Genomic DNA, 15,354 nt, shown 5'->3' with positions numbered 1-15,354 from the left:
CTCTGCATCCTGTCAATGTCCTGTTGTAGCCTGCAACAGCCCTCGACACTATCTACAACTCCACTAACCTTTGTGTCATCGGCAAACTTACTAACCCATCCTTCCACTTCCTCATCCAAGTCATTTATAAAAACCACAAAGAGCAGAGGTCCCAGACAGTTCCCTGCGGGACACCACTGGTCACCGACCTCCAGGCAGAATACTTTCCATCCACTACTACTCGCTGTCTTCTTTCGGCCACCCAATTCTGTATTCAGACAACCAAATTTCCCTGTACCCATGCCTCCTGACTTTCTGAATGAGCCTACCATGGGGAACCTTATCTAATGCCTTACTGAAATTCATATACATCACAGCCACTGCCCGACCTTCATCAATGTGTCTCGTCATATCCTCAAAGAATTCAATGAGGCTTGTGAGGCATGACCTGCACCTCACAAAGCCATGCTGACTATCTTCAATCAAAATATGTTTCTCTAAATAATCACAAATCCTATCTCTCAGAATCCTTTCCAGTATTTTGCTCACCATAGACCCAAGACTGACTGGTCTGTAATTCCCAGGGATTTCCCTATTCCCTTTCTTGAACAGGGGAACAACATTCGCCTCCCTCCAATCATCCGGTACTACTCCAGTAGAGAGTGAGAACGCAAAGAACATCAGCAACAGTGCAGCAATCTCCTCCCTTGCTTCCCATAATAACCTTGGGTATATCCCGTCTGGTCCAGGGGACTTATCTATCCTGATGCTTTCCAGCACATCCTCCTTCTTAATATCAACCTCTTTGAGCCTATTAACCTGGTTCACGCAGTTCTCACAAGCAACATGGTCCCTCTCTCTAGTGTATTCTGTAGCAAAATAATCATTTCGGGCCTCCCCTACCTCCTCAGACTCTAGGCACAAGTTCCCTCCACTATCCCTGATCGGCCCCACTCTCACTCTGGTCATCCTCTTATTTCTCACATAAGTGTAGAACGTCTTGGGGATTGTCCCTAATCCTTCCCGCCAGGGTTTTTTCATGCCCCCTTCTAGCTCTCCTAAGTCAATTTTTGAGTTCCTTCCTGGCTACCTTGTAACCCTCTAGAGCCGTGCCAGATCCTTGCTTCCTCAATCTTACCTAAGCTTCCTTCTTCCTCTTGACTGGAAGCTCCACTTCTCTTGTCATCCAAGGCTCCTTCATCTTACCATTCCTTCCTTGTCTCAGTGGGACAAGACTATCCAGCACCCGCAGCAAGTGCTCCTTAAACAAACCCCATATTGCTGTTGTGCATTTCCCTGAGAACATCTGTTCCCAATTTATGCTCCTCAGCTCCTGTCTAATAGCAGTATAATTTCCCCTCCCCCCCAATTAAATACCTTCCCGTACTGTCTGTTCCTATCCCTCGCCATGACTATGGTAAAGGTGAAGAAGTTGTGGTCACTGTCGCCAAAATGCTCTCCCACCGAGACATCTGATACCTGGCCTGGTACGTTGCCAAGCACCAAATCCAATGTGGCCTCCCCCTTAGTCGGTCTATCTACATATTTAGTCAGAAATCCTTCCTGGACACACCTGACAAAATCTGCTCCATACAAACCATTTGCACTAGGGAGGTTCCAGTCAATATTAGAGAAGTTGAAGTCACCCATGACAACAACTCTGGTACTTCTGCACCTTTCCAAGATCTGCTGGCCAATCTGTTCCTCCATCTCTGTGCTGCTATTGGGGTGTCTATAGAAAACTCCCAATAAAGTGTCTGCTCCTTTCTTGTTTCTGACTTCCACCTATACCGACTCAGTAGACAAACCCTCCTCGACTACCTCCTTTTCTGCAGCTGCAATGCACTCTCTAATTAACAGTGCCACTCCCCCTCCTCTTTTACCTCTCTCCCTATTCTTCTTGAAACACCTAAACCCCGGAACATCAAACAACCATTCCTGCCCCTTTGAACTCCATGTCTCTGTAATGGTCACAACATCGTAGTTCCAAGTACTGATCCATGCTCAAAGTATATCTCCCTTATTCCTAACACTCCTTGCATTTAAACAGACACACTTTAACCCATCCCACTGAGTGCAGCTATGCCCTATCAACTGTCTATCCTTCCTGTCAGACTCGCTGCATACTATTTCTGCCTGTTCAACAGCTACCCTATCCTCTGACCCGTAGCTTTAGTTCCCTTCCCCCTGCCAAACTAGTTTAAACCCTCCCGAAGAGCTCTAGCAAACCTTCCGCCCAGGGTATTGGTGCCCCTCCAGTTTAGGTGCAACCCGTCCTTCATGTACAGGTTCCACCTTCCCCAGAAGGTATCCCAATGATCTACATATCTGAAGCCTTCCCTCCTGCACCAGCCAGGCTCAGTGCCAGAGACCTGGCTGCTATGGCCTTCCCCCGGTAGCCCCCCCCCCCCCCCCCCCCCTGCCAACAGCATCCAAAACGGTATACTTGTTTTGAAGGGGATCGGCCACAGGGGATGCCTGCACTGTCAGTCTGTTCCCTTTCCTTTCCCTAACTCTTGTCCTGCCACTTGGGTGTGGCTCCCTCCCTGTAACTCCTCTCTATCACCCCCTCTGCCTCCTGGATGATCCGAAGTTCATCCAGCTCCAGCTCCCTAACGCGGTCTCCAAGGAGTTGGAGTTGGGTGCATTTGCCGCAGGTGTAGTCAGTGGGGACGCTAGTCCCCTTACCTCCCCATCCTACAGGAGGAGCCTGCAACTGCCTTAGCTTCCATCCCCTCTGATCTGAATTCCCAAAGAGATTTAAAAGGGGGGAAAAAAGATTAACGAACACCTGTTAGGCCCTTAAAAAAATATATTTCCTGATGCTACTCTCTCAAGTGAACCCTCTAAAATTGGTGATTGTGCTGAATGATACGAATATAGCTTGCTGCCCCCTAAAAAAACAACTCTTACCTTACAGAATGTAGTTGAGATTCTGCCCTGTGAAGCAGCTGGAACTCCGCCCTCCGACTCTGCTCCCAGTCAGCTGCACTCTTTGTAGGTTTATAAAATAATGAGGGGCATAGATAAGGTAGATAGTCAACATCTTTTCACAAAGATACAGGGATCTAGAACTAGAGGTGATAGGTTTAAGGGGAGAGATACAAAAGAGACCAGAGGGGAAAGTACTTCACGCAGGGGGTGGTGAGCATCTGGAACAGGCTACCAGAGGCAGTGCTAGAGGCGGTTACAATTTTTTCCTTTAAAAAGCAGTTAGACAGTTAGATGGGCAGGGTGGGTACAGAGTGATATGGGTCAAATGCGGGCAAGTGGGACTAGCTTTGTGATAGAAACTGGGCGGCATGGACAAGCTGGGCCAAAGGGCCTGTTTCCATGCTGTAAACATCTATGACTCTAAACTCCCGGCTCCCCTCACGCTCTTTGAAGAAATGTAGGAAATGAAAGGAGCACCTGGCTCCTTCCTCGCCAAACTCCCTCAGATGTTAAAAGTTTTTTATTTCCTACTTTTGTCCATTTTGAAGCATGTTATAAACTGATTTGACCACTAAATTGTTATGTCAGTACTTGCTAGAATCCAAGAATAATGCAACACAATGGACCTGTACCAGCTCTTTGGTAGAGCTGTCCAATTAGTCCCATTTCACAACTCTTCCCCTGTGGACCAGAAAACTGGCATTTTCATATCATTTTCATATCAGACTCATTTGAAAGTTACTAAAGGTAGTTCTAGATTATCATAAACTAGCAGGGTAAAAAAAGTTTACCTCAAGTTGTCTTTGGCTCTTTTGACAATTACATTAAATCTGAGTTACCCACCCACTGGCAATAGAGTTTCCCCTTTTAAATTTTCTGTCTCAAAAGCCTTTCACTTTCTCTGCTATAAGTACAACCGCAGTCTTTCATAATTGAAGTCTTCAATTTTGATATTCTAATAAATCTCCTCTGTATCCTTGCTAAGGCCTTGACATCCTCTGTAAAATGTGGTGCCTAGAATTGGCCACAATACTCCAACCAGAGCCTAATATTTGTTTTATAAAGTTTCACATTCTTGCTTTCACACCCTTTCTGTCTGTTTATAAAGACAAGGATCCAAAATGACTTTATAACATACCTTTCAACTTGGCCTGCTTTAAATTATACTATTTAGTTTAGCCTACCAAAATTAGTCATTTTATACTTCTGTTAAATTTAATCTACCATGTCTTCCTATTCCATCAACTGTTCCCTGAAGCCTGCTACTATTCTCCTCAATGTTTATTGCATTTCCAAGTTTCATACCATTCCCATCTCCAAACTTTGAATGTATACCCTATATACCTATGTCCAGGTGGATAATACGTATATACATACCTCCACCATGGCCTCTAAAGATAAAAAGATCTCCTTTTGCTCCCCAATTGCCTGCACCTTCCCTTTGTCACTTTTAGTATTTATATATCTATACAGTTTGGGCTGCCCAAGTTCAGTGTCCATTACTTTTATTTGTTTATTAAAGTCTGTTATTTTTATTTATTTATTAAATTTAGAGTACCCAATTATTTATTTTCCAATTAGGGGGCAATTTAACATTGCCAACCCACCTACCCTGCACATCTTTGGGTTGTGGGGTGAGACCCACACAGGCGGGGAGAATGTGCAAACTCCACACGGATACAGTTTCCGTTATTAATGTTTCAATATGTTATAGATTGGTAGAGCAAGATTGTATGTGTTTCATCAAAGACATTTAAGCACTGCAGGAGACCACTCATACCTATGTTTGTGCTAGCTGTATAATTTAACTTCCTACCCTCTTCCTCTCTCTTCCCCCTTACTTCTCCTTTCATGTCGTTTATTTTAAAATATTTACCAATTCCTTTTTGTCTTAACCTAATAGCCAATGTGTTTCAATAACCTTCTAAAGAAAATAAATTATTCTAACTTTGTCTTCATCTGTAAATTCAGAGACTTTGCCTCATTATTAATATGCCAACCATTGGAATCAATCTTTGTCTCTTTATTAGCTTTGAAAATGTTTCTGAACTTACTCTTTTCCACTATATTATAATTTCTTCTTGGTATAATTCAAATGTATCTTCACTGTGCCTTTTGCCTGGCAATTAATATCTTTCCGATAATATGGATGACATATGGCAGGATATCATAGGCTGTTGTGTGAAGATTGAACAGTCATTTATCAAGGTATTGGTTTCCCGAGAAATTTTGACAACAGCACTGGGAGAATGCCATGCTCCTCTTCAAACCGTGCCACAGGACCTTTAACATGTACCTGAACTACTAACAATTTATCCAAAGGGTAGAATCTTTCTTTATTAAGGTAGCACTGGAATGTTGGCCTAAATGCAGAAGTGAAAAGGAATGGTGGGATGTTCTAACTAGGTTTATGTGCATGATATTTGTTTCAATCCAAAAAATGCTGTTCTATATGTATACCTTTATGCCATTCTAAAAATCTTGTTTTCTCTGGTAGTTTATTCATGGAGGACACACAGCAAAGATTTCTGATTTCTCCTGGAATCCAAACGAACCATGGGTAATCTGTTCTGTATCAGAAGACAACATAATGCAAGTTTGGCAGATGGTGAGTGTTAGTCTTTCTGGATCACCTGCACGTTATCCAAGAACTTTGGTCCAGAAGAAATTATAATATAGTGGAAAAGAGTAAGTTCAGAAACATCCAGTGGCAGCACGGTAGCATTGTGGATAGCACAATTGCTTCACAGCTCCAGGGTCCCAGGTTCGATTCCGGCTTGGGTCACTGTCTGTGCGGAGTCTGCACATCCTCCCTGTGTGTGCGTGGGTTTCCTCCGGGTGCTCCGGTTTCCTCCCACAGTCCAAAGATGTGCAGGTTAGGTGGATTGGCCATGATAAATTGTCCTTGGTGTCCAAAATTGCCCTTAGTGTTGGGTGGGGTTACTGGGTTATGGGGATAGGGTGGAGGTGTTGACCTTGGGTAGGGTGCTCTTTCCAAGAACCAGTGCAGACTCGATGTGCCAAATGGCCTCCTGCACTGTAAATTCTATGATAATGATTGTCTTAGTCACTCTGCTTAAATGTTCAATTACTTGCATGTTGCCTTATTGGCGGCAATAATATTTAAACTTTAACATATTCCTCGATGTATGGTCTGTATATTATGGCTCATTACATAATTTCTAAATATATGTCATGGCTTGATTGAGATTTTTTTCTTTCAGGCTGAGAATATTTACAACGATGAAGAACCAGATACACCTGCCTCTGAACTTGAGAGCCAAGGATCATAATAAGCCCCATTTTAACACCATTTCAAAAGGGGTCTAAATTGATTTAGACTGATAATCCTAATACAACTGTTTTCCAAGCAATCTTTTCCCACTAAAGTGCTGAGGCTTGTATATAAAAAGCACTTGTGCAAATTTTGATGTGCAACTCCTGTTAGTTTGCAGTGAGTGCTGTACTGAAATTTGGAAGTGTTTTAAGAATGCAATGCCTGATTTATACAGTAGTATGTAATTGTATTCCTTAGTATGTATAAAGGTTTATGGATAGCTGCTTAAGCACAAATTGTGTATACTTTTGTGTTGCGACAATAGATAATATACAGCCTGGCCCTGAAATGTGATTGGCAGCAGGGGTATTAATTCAGAGTATGCATGTCATTTGGTTCTAATGGAAGAGAGTTAAAGTTGTTAATATCTCTGCAAAGCAATGTTGTCTTTAAACTCTTGGACAGAAGAGCTGTTGTTATCCAAAGTGCATGTTTCAACACTTGAAATTCTTTTCTTCACTTCTGCCTAACCATAACTCCCTCCCACAACACACATGCACATCGTGGTCACTCGAAGCACCATTGATTATCTGCAAGTGCAAGTGCATAGCAACCATGCCTACAATTTTGGAATAACTGTGCAGCAAGCATTTCATATAATGAGGACAAAATATTTACATTTTATAGTATAATCCAGCATATGGTGAAGAAATGCTGCTCCAGTCTTCAAGAGCTGAGAGCTAACTTCCTTATATGTGACATAGGTTTCTTACACTCCTTGAAGCTCTGATATATGGACGCACTTGAGAATTCCTCTAGACATTTGCTTCTGTATTTTCCTTTGTTTTTAAAAACTGCATTCTATGCATATTGTAGAGCAGGGATATGTAAACACAATAAACCTTTTGTAATAATTTTTAAAATTTAGCTGTGCTTTTTAACAGGTTCACGCGAAAGGCAAACTGATCAACAATATGCATACCAGAAGTTAATTTACAGTGATTTTGTTAATCTGCTGTAACGGAAGTTTATGGTTACATATACAAGTATAAATTAACAAGTACTACACTGAAGTTTGCAGTTTCTCCCTCTATTCTGTTCTAAAGTACAAATGGAGTCGGCACCTTTTCTCAGGGTAGATCTTCCAACTCTTCAAACTAGCTCAGCCATTCAATATGCTTGTGGCAGATCTTCTGTCTCAAAAGCCCCATGTACTTGTTGGCTTCCCATATCTCTTAATTTACTGAGACCAAAATTCAGTCTGTCTCAACCTTAAGTATGTATGATGATGCAGTATCCACAACCCTTCTGGAGTAGAGAAATCCAATGATTCACAATCTTTGAGTGAAGGATTTTCTCCTCCTCTAAGTCCCAAATGATTATCCCCTTCTGAGACTGTACCTCCTGTGTTTTACTTTGCCCATCAAGCCACTTCAAAGTCTTGCAGCTTTCAATGAGGTCACCTTTTTTTCGAAACTCAAAGAAGTACATTATTGCAGATTGTATAGCACAAAAACAGTCACTAGATTTAATGGGTTGCTGGAGGTGGGGCAGAAAGGAAAGAGAAACTAATTGAACTATCCTCTCTGCACACCAAAGCAAAATGGATTTTCAGATTTTGAGGATAGACACTGTATTTCATCGGTCTCTAGTGACTGATCCATGGCAATATAAGTTGGAAGCCAGCATAAGTGCAGTGCTAAGTAAGCAGGTACGATTTTTGAGCTACCACAAGGCTGGACAATATTAACCCCTGTCTTGTACACATTAGGGTTTATGTCTCTGTGTTGACGATGTCCCTAGAAAATCAGATGCAGGGTATTCAGACAGGCTGCAGCCACAAAGTCAATAACATTCTCAAGTCTGCATGAACATACTATCTTTTTTTTATAAATTTAGAGTACCCAATTCATTTTTTCCAATTAAGGGACAATTTAGCACGGCCAATCCATCTCCGCTGCACATCTTTGGGTTGTGGGGGTGAAACCCACACAAACACGGGGAGAATGTTCAAACTCCACACGGACAGTGACCCAGAGCTGGGATCGAACCTGGGACCTCGGTGCCGTGAGGCAACAGTGCTAAACACTGCCAGCGTGCTGCCCTTTAAGTAACTTATCTACCTGATTTATATTGAAGGAAGGAACATTTATCAGGATTTGTCTTCTATTTCTGTATTTGAGGTTAATATTTAATAGAACATCCATGTGACTCATATCCAGAAACTCCAGTTCAGGAAAAATTGAGCAAACTGCTTATTAGTTACTTGTGAATAAGTTGGCATACTAAAATGCTCCCAACTATCCTTAATTTCAGCATTGCCATTTATGAGATCGACTAGATAAATTTGGTCATCTACACACATTTGTTTTTAGCTTTTGTGTGCCAATGCCTGCCTGTTTCTAGAGATATCACAACTGTGCTTTTAATCTCTGATTCAACTGAGATATCACAATCACTCCTAAGTCATGGTTATCAGGGCCACAAATATACCAAAACTTTGAGGTATTTGGTAGGTCTATTTGATTGGATTGGGGGAGGGTCACTGGTTTATGATAACTAGGCCCAATTCACCAAAGCTGCACTCACATTTTGGTTGGAGAATCTATAGCAGCATTGCAACCCTTCTGTCTGAGCTACCTTGGATCAAAACCGGTGGTTTACCCTGAATTATATTCCATTTCTCAAGGCCTTTTTGCCCTCGTGATTGTATCCATTTTTACATAACAGCACAGTTGTGTTGATGCAACATTCAGGGAAGCAACAGAAAATGACAATTTCTTACAACAATTTTAATGCAGAAACGATGTCTGCTGCAGTCAGCATTGTGAATTGGTATGGTGATACTGTCTTTGGTTTACCAAGGTTTGGTTTATGTTAGTTGAGGAGAAGTGTGATCAATGGCCTGAGGACCTGGGAACTCCGTAGGGCAGATCAACTTGTGCAGAATCATTAGTAGATACCATCTTGCGTTATAAAACACATCAGCATTCTACTAAAAGGTCTGAAATATACTCTTAAAGCACGTGGCATTCTTACAGTTGGCAAATTAGCAAATTTCTGCTAGATTCAGACGATGTGACATACTCCCAATTCAATTGGAATGGAATAGCGATAACAGTTTTGAACCCCATGAGCTTGTTCTGCCCAATGAATGACATCCTGGCTGCTCTGCAACATACCTCCATACATTTTCCTCTGCGTGTCTCTACATTTGACTACTAAAAATGAGTTTTAAAATGAACAATTAATCTAACCTCAATCGCCATTTGCAGAAGAGACATCCAAACTTTTACAACTTTTTCATGGAGATGGTTTTCCCAATTTCACCCCAGAGATCTGACTCTTAATTTTTTTGATTATGCCCTCCTCTTCCTAGACTCCTCAATTAGTGGAATTTTTTTGGGGATGTTTCTCCCAATCTACCCTACCTGTTCCCCTTAATATTGTCATGCCCAGTAAAGGCATAGAAAATGCATGAATGTTAAAATGGATAATATGTGCTGCAAACGATAAATGTGAAGGTCATCTGACCTGAAATGTGAATTCACAAACTCACATCGCCTCACAAGTACAAAAGGATACAGTCAAGACTAATAAGTGTCAGCTACCCATATCCTGAGACCATCCAAAAGACATTCCTGAATTGAATGGGTCTTTGCAAAACAAAAACAGCGATTGACTCCCCATCCCTCCCCAGGATGAATATTTTCAACCATAAATCAAGTTGTCGCCAGTCAGCCAAAGACTAACTGGAAAAAGGAACTGTGAGAAACCATATGGCAGCGTAGCCATGATATCCTTTTTTAATCTTAATTGCTGTCTACAGAAGGCACTGCAGAAAGGGCAATAGTATCTATGCCTTCAGAACCAGACACTTAACATCATATGGTCTCCATGCTGGTTCCTTTTCAGGTCCACAAATAGAGCATATTAACCATCTGGTAATGAGACCACCTTTGCAACTTGATAAAATCCATCTCTTCAAGAGAGTCTTGAAAACCACTGAGGCATATATGCCTCCAGCTGCTGAAGTTGCCGAAACTGCACTTTAGGAGTGAAGATGACTTTACCATCATGCCTGCAATGCATGTTTTCCAAACCAGGACAACCACATGAATTCTGTTTATAACCTGTAAAAGTGCACTATTCTCTTACTTTCCTTGAGTGTTTGTGTGAGACTGAGTGTGCCGTAGTGTCAGATTTTGGGGGAGCCGTGTGAATAAACAATCCTATTTATTTAAACCCATGAAATCTTGCTGCTGGTTGTTTAAATTGTCCATGCATTCTTGTGTTAAAACATGCGCACACATCGTCTTCTCAAAGGTTTCCTAATTATGGACAGTAGGGAAGGGAACAGGGCTTGCAGTAGTTCCCTTTTACCCTGTCTAACAGAATCTTAAATGTCAATCAAACTATTCCATAATCTTCTAAATTCTTATATTGTTTAATCCCTCCTCATAGTTGTTTTGTCGTCCGGTATTATTCCAGTAAATCTACACACCATTCACTCCAAAGCCAATATATGCTCTTGAGAAAGAATTATGATCTATGGCAGTGTTTTTTATACTTTTTCCCTGGACCCACTTTTGCCAGTTGTCTGATGTTTGCTTACATGTAATGTGACGGGTGAACCTGCTTGGTCCTCATGATCTCATTCAATCAGGTTCACAGGTCGAGAGGGCAATGCACATATCAGGTTCAGAGTTCACCCAGTTCCTTTGTGCAGTCTTCATTTTTTTGAGAATGGAAAATCCAACCTCACATCTAGGATGTTGTGAAGGGTAATAGCAATAAAATTCTTGGTTTACTCATGACTAGACATTCCTGGGAGGTGCTACTCCAGAAAACTGACAACCTCAAGGACATGTGGCATGTTTTTAATGTGCTGTCACAGGTCAGGTACAGCAGCTCAGTCTCCTCATTTGGAGATTAAGTTAATAACTGACTGGGGTCATAAACTCAAAGGGATTTTTCACCCACCTGTTTTCATTCAAAATCTGAAATTTATCTGGAAAGTAAGAACAAAAATTGTTGATCAGTGCAGCCAGATGTGATTGAATAAGGCTAGTCAGTCTATTGACAGTGCCCTGACTAACACTGTTTTCTTCAACATGCCGGAGCTGTGTGGGGAAAATGTAATAGTTTTAGTTTTGTAATCGCACTTGCCAAATTTTCAATGACTTTTGGAAAACATCTTTCTCCAAGTGCCAAAAGCAATCATCATCCTTTCCTTGCTATTTGGGTAGCAAAGTGGTTAGCACTGTTGCTTCACAGCGCCAGGTTCCCAGGTTTGATTCCTGGCTTGGGTCACTGTCTGCATGGAGTCTGCCCTGTTAGGTGAATTGGACATTCTGAATTCTCCCTCAGTGTACCTGAGCAGGTGCTGGAGTGGTGATTAGGAGGTTTTCATAGTAACTTCATTGCAGTGTTAATGTAAGCCTACTTGTGACAATAATAAAGATTATTATGTTGTATCTGTCCAATTCGGACACGCAACTAGCTCTTTAATTAAAGTTTACCCAGGTGTCTTTATTTTTGAGTAGAACAAAGTAGGACACGGATATAATGCAACACACTTTATTAAATAGTTAACCCATAAATTACCCACTATACATACAAGAAACACCCAGGATTTGACTATACTGCAAACTTTTTTAAGTGCCCAATTTTAATTTAAGATATCCAATTTAATTGGCCTTAAAACTAGGCCTTGATTATTACTGCAATTATTATTAGGTTCAACTCATTCCGAATTGAAAAGCTGGCTGCACGGTAAGACAGAGTTACCATCCAACTTTCATCACCAAACAAATCAGCCAGCAGAGACAATTTCTCAAGGAGGAAAGCGTGAATTTTGTATCTCAATTCATAAACTCTGCCAGGTATTCGATCCCTCGACAGCCAAAGTACATCTGTGTGAAACAATAAATGGTGTGCTCAGCCCTCATATCAGTACACAGAGCCTCAAAAAGCCTGGTATTGAGTGCACTGCATTTAATAAAATTCATGACTTGCACAATTCCTTTCAACACCACTTCAGGATCGGTTGGAATTCCTCTTAATGGACAGCACTGTAGCACAGTGGCTAGCACTGTTGCTTCACAGCACCAGGGTCCCAGGTTTGATTCCCAGTTTTGGTCACTGCGGAGTCTGCACGTTCTCCCTGCATCTGCATGGGTTTCCTCCGGGTGCTCCGGTTTCCTCCCACATGTCCCGAAAGACATGCTGTTAGGTGAATTGGACATTCTGAATTCTTCAGTGTACCCGAACAGGTGCCAGAGTGTGGCAACTAGGGGCTTTTCACAGTAACTTCATTGCAGTGTTAATGTAAGCCTACTTGTGACAATAAAGATTATTATTATTAATGCCAATGCTGCGTGGTGAATAAAACAATGATTCCAAACAAGTCCTAACCAGCTGCCTCCTTAATCCTTATTATAACTCCACAGTTTTTCAGTCATGTTCGCTGCCCCATCACTTATGATTCCTCCACAATGAACACGCAAGCCTTCACTTTCCAACCACGTAACTTCAACACTTCAAAGATCTAGTTGGTACATAGAACATTACAGCGCAGTACAGGCCCTTCGGCCCTCGATGTTGCGCCGACCTGTGAAACCAATCTAAAGCCCACCGACTATTCCTTTATCGTCCATATGTCTAGCCAATGACCATTTGAATGCCCATAGTGTTTGCGAGTCCACTACTGTTGCAGGCAGGGCATTCCACGCCCTTACTACTCACTGAGTGAAGAACCTACCTCTGACATCTGTCATATTTATCTCCCTCAACTTAAAGCTATGTCCCCTCGTGCTAGACATCACCGTCCGAGGAAAAAGGCTCTCACTGTCCACCCTAACCAATCCTCTGATCATCTTGTATGCCTCTATTAAGTCACCTCTTGACCGTCTCTCTAACGAAAACAGCCTCAAGTCCCTCAGCCTTTCATCATAAGATCTACACTCTTCAATTATCATCCATATGTTTATCCAATGACCATTTAAATGCCCTTAATGTTAGCGAATCCACTACTGTTGCAGGCAGGACATTCCACGCCCTTACTACTCTCTGAATAAAGAACCTACCTCTGACATCTGTCCTATATCTATCTCCCCTCAATTTAAAGCTATGTCCCCTCGTGCTAGCCATCACCATCCGAGGAAAAATGCTCTCACTGTCCACCCTATCTAATCCTCTGATCATCTTGTATGCCTCTATTAAGTCACCTCTTGACCGTCTCTCTGACGAAAACAGCCTCAAGTCCCTCAGCCTTTCATCATAAGATCTTTCCTCCATACTAGGCAGCATCCTGGTAAATCTCCTCTGCACGCTTTCCAATGCTTCCACATCCTTCCTATAATGCGGTGACCAGAACTGCACGCAATACTCCAAATGCAGCCGCACCAGAGTTTTGTACAGCTGCAACATGACCTCATGGCTCTGAAACTCAATCCCTCTACCAATAAAAGCTAACACACCGTACACCTTCTTAACACCCTATCTAACTGGGTGGCAACTTTCAGGGATCTATGTACATGGACACCGAGATCTCTCTGCTCATCCACACTACCAAGAATCTTACCATTCGCCCAGTACTCTTTTTTTCCTGTTACTCCTTCCAAAATGAATCACCTCACACTTTTCTGCATTAAACTCCATTTGCCACCTCTCAGCCCAGCTCTGCAGCTTATCTATATCCCTCTGTAACCTGCAACATCCACAACTCCACTGACTTTAGTGTCATCTGCAAATTTACTCACCCATCCTTCTACACCCTCCTCCAGGTCATTTATAAAAATGACAAACAGCAGTGACCCCAAAACAGACCCTTGTGGTACACCACTAGTAACTGAACTCCAGGCTGAACATTTCCCATCAACCACCACCCTCTGTCTTCTTACAGCTAGCCAATTTCTGATCCAAACCACAAAAGCACCCTCAATCCCATGCCTCCATATTTTCTGCAATAGCCTACCGTGGGGAACCTTGTCAAACACTTCACTGAAATCTATATACACCACATCAACTGCTTTACCCTCGTCCACCTGTTTGGTCACCTTCTCAAACAACTCAATAAGGTTTGTGAGGTACGACCTACCCTTCACAAAACCGTGTTGACTATCCCTAATCAAATTATTCCTTTCTAGATGATTATAAATCCTATCTCTTATAATCCTTTCCAAGACTTTGCCCACAACAGAAGTAAGGCTCACTGGTCTATAGTTACCGGGGGTGTCGTTACTCCCTTTCTTGAACAAGGGGACAACATTTGCTATCCTCCAGTCTTCTGGCATTATTCCTGTAGATAATGACGACATAAAGATCAAAGCCAAAGACTCTGCAATCTCCTCCCTAGCTTCCCAGAGAATCCTAGGATAAATCCCATCCGTCCCAGGGGACTTATCTATTTTCACACTTTCCAGAATTGCTAACACCTCCTCCTTATGAACCTCAATCCCATCTAGTCTAGAAGGCTGTGTCTCAGTATTCTCGACAACATTGTCTTTTTCCTGTGTGAACACTGACAAAAAATACTCATTTAGCGTCTCTCCTATCTCTTCGGACCCAACGCACAACTTCCCTACTCTTATCCTCGTCATTCTTTTATTCCTGACATACCTATAGAAATGATGTGGAGATGCCGGCGTTGGACTGGGGTGATATAGAAAGCTTTAGAGTTTTCCTTGATCCTACCTGCCAAAGACTTCTCACGTCTCCTCCTGGCTCTTCTTAGCTCTCTCTTTAGGTCCTTCCTGGCTAACTTGTAACTCTCAAGCACCCTAACTGAACCTTCACGTCTTATCTTTACATAAACCTCCTTCCTCTTGACAAGTGATTCAACTACTTTAGTAAACCACGGTTCCCTCGTTCGACCACTTCCTCTCTGCCTGACAGGTACATACTTATCAAGGACACGTTGTTCCTTGAACAAGCTCCACATTTCAATTGTGCCCATCCCCTGCAGTTTCCTTCCCCATCCTATGCATCCTAAGTCTTGCCTAATCGCATCATAATTGCCTCCCCCAGCTGTAAGTTTTGGCCTGCGGTATATACCTATCCCTTTCCATCGCTAAAGTAAACGTAACTGAATTGTGGTCACTATCACCAAAGTGCTCACCTACCTCCAAATCTAACACCTGGCCTGGTTCATTACCCAGTAC

The 15,354-nt window shown here is 42.2% G+C and overlaps 1 protein-coding gene across 1 annotated transcript in view; it reads left to right on the top strand.

Moving 5' to 3' along the window:
* The window catches only part of LOC140428096 (histone-binding protein RBBP7), a 62,110-nt gene extending 51,666 nt beyond the window's left edge, over positions 1–10,444 (top strand). Inside the window, exons 11-12 of the mRNA XM_072514141.1 lie at positions 5,411–5,521; positions 6,138–10,444. Of these exons, the coding sequence (XP_072370242.1) occupies positions 5,411–5,521; positions 6,138–6,206 (180 nt within the window). The 3' untranslated portion in view covers positions 6,207–10,444. The remainder of the gene's footprint in view (positions 1–5,410; positions 5,522–6,137) is intronic.
* Positions 10,445–15,354: the final 4,910 nt, after the last annotated feature.

This window comes from Scyliorhinus torazame, chromosome 8 (genome assembly GCF_047496885.1).
Source record: "Scyliorhinus torazame isolate Kashiwa2021f chromosome 8, sScyTor2.1, whole genome shotgun sequence".
NCBI lineage: Eukaryota > Metazoa > Chordata > Chondrichthyes > Carcharhiniformes > Scyliorhinidae > Scyliorhinus > Scyliorhinus torazame.
This window is presented reverse-complemented; position numbering and strand designations above follow the sequence as displayed.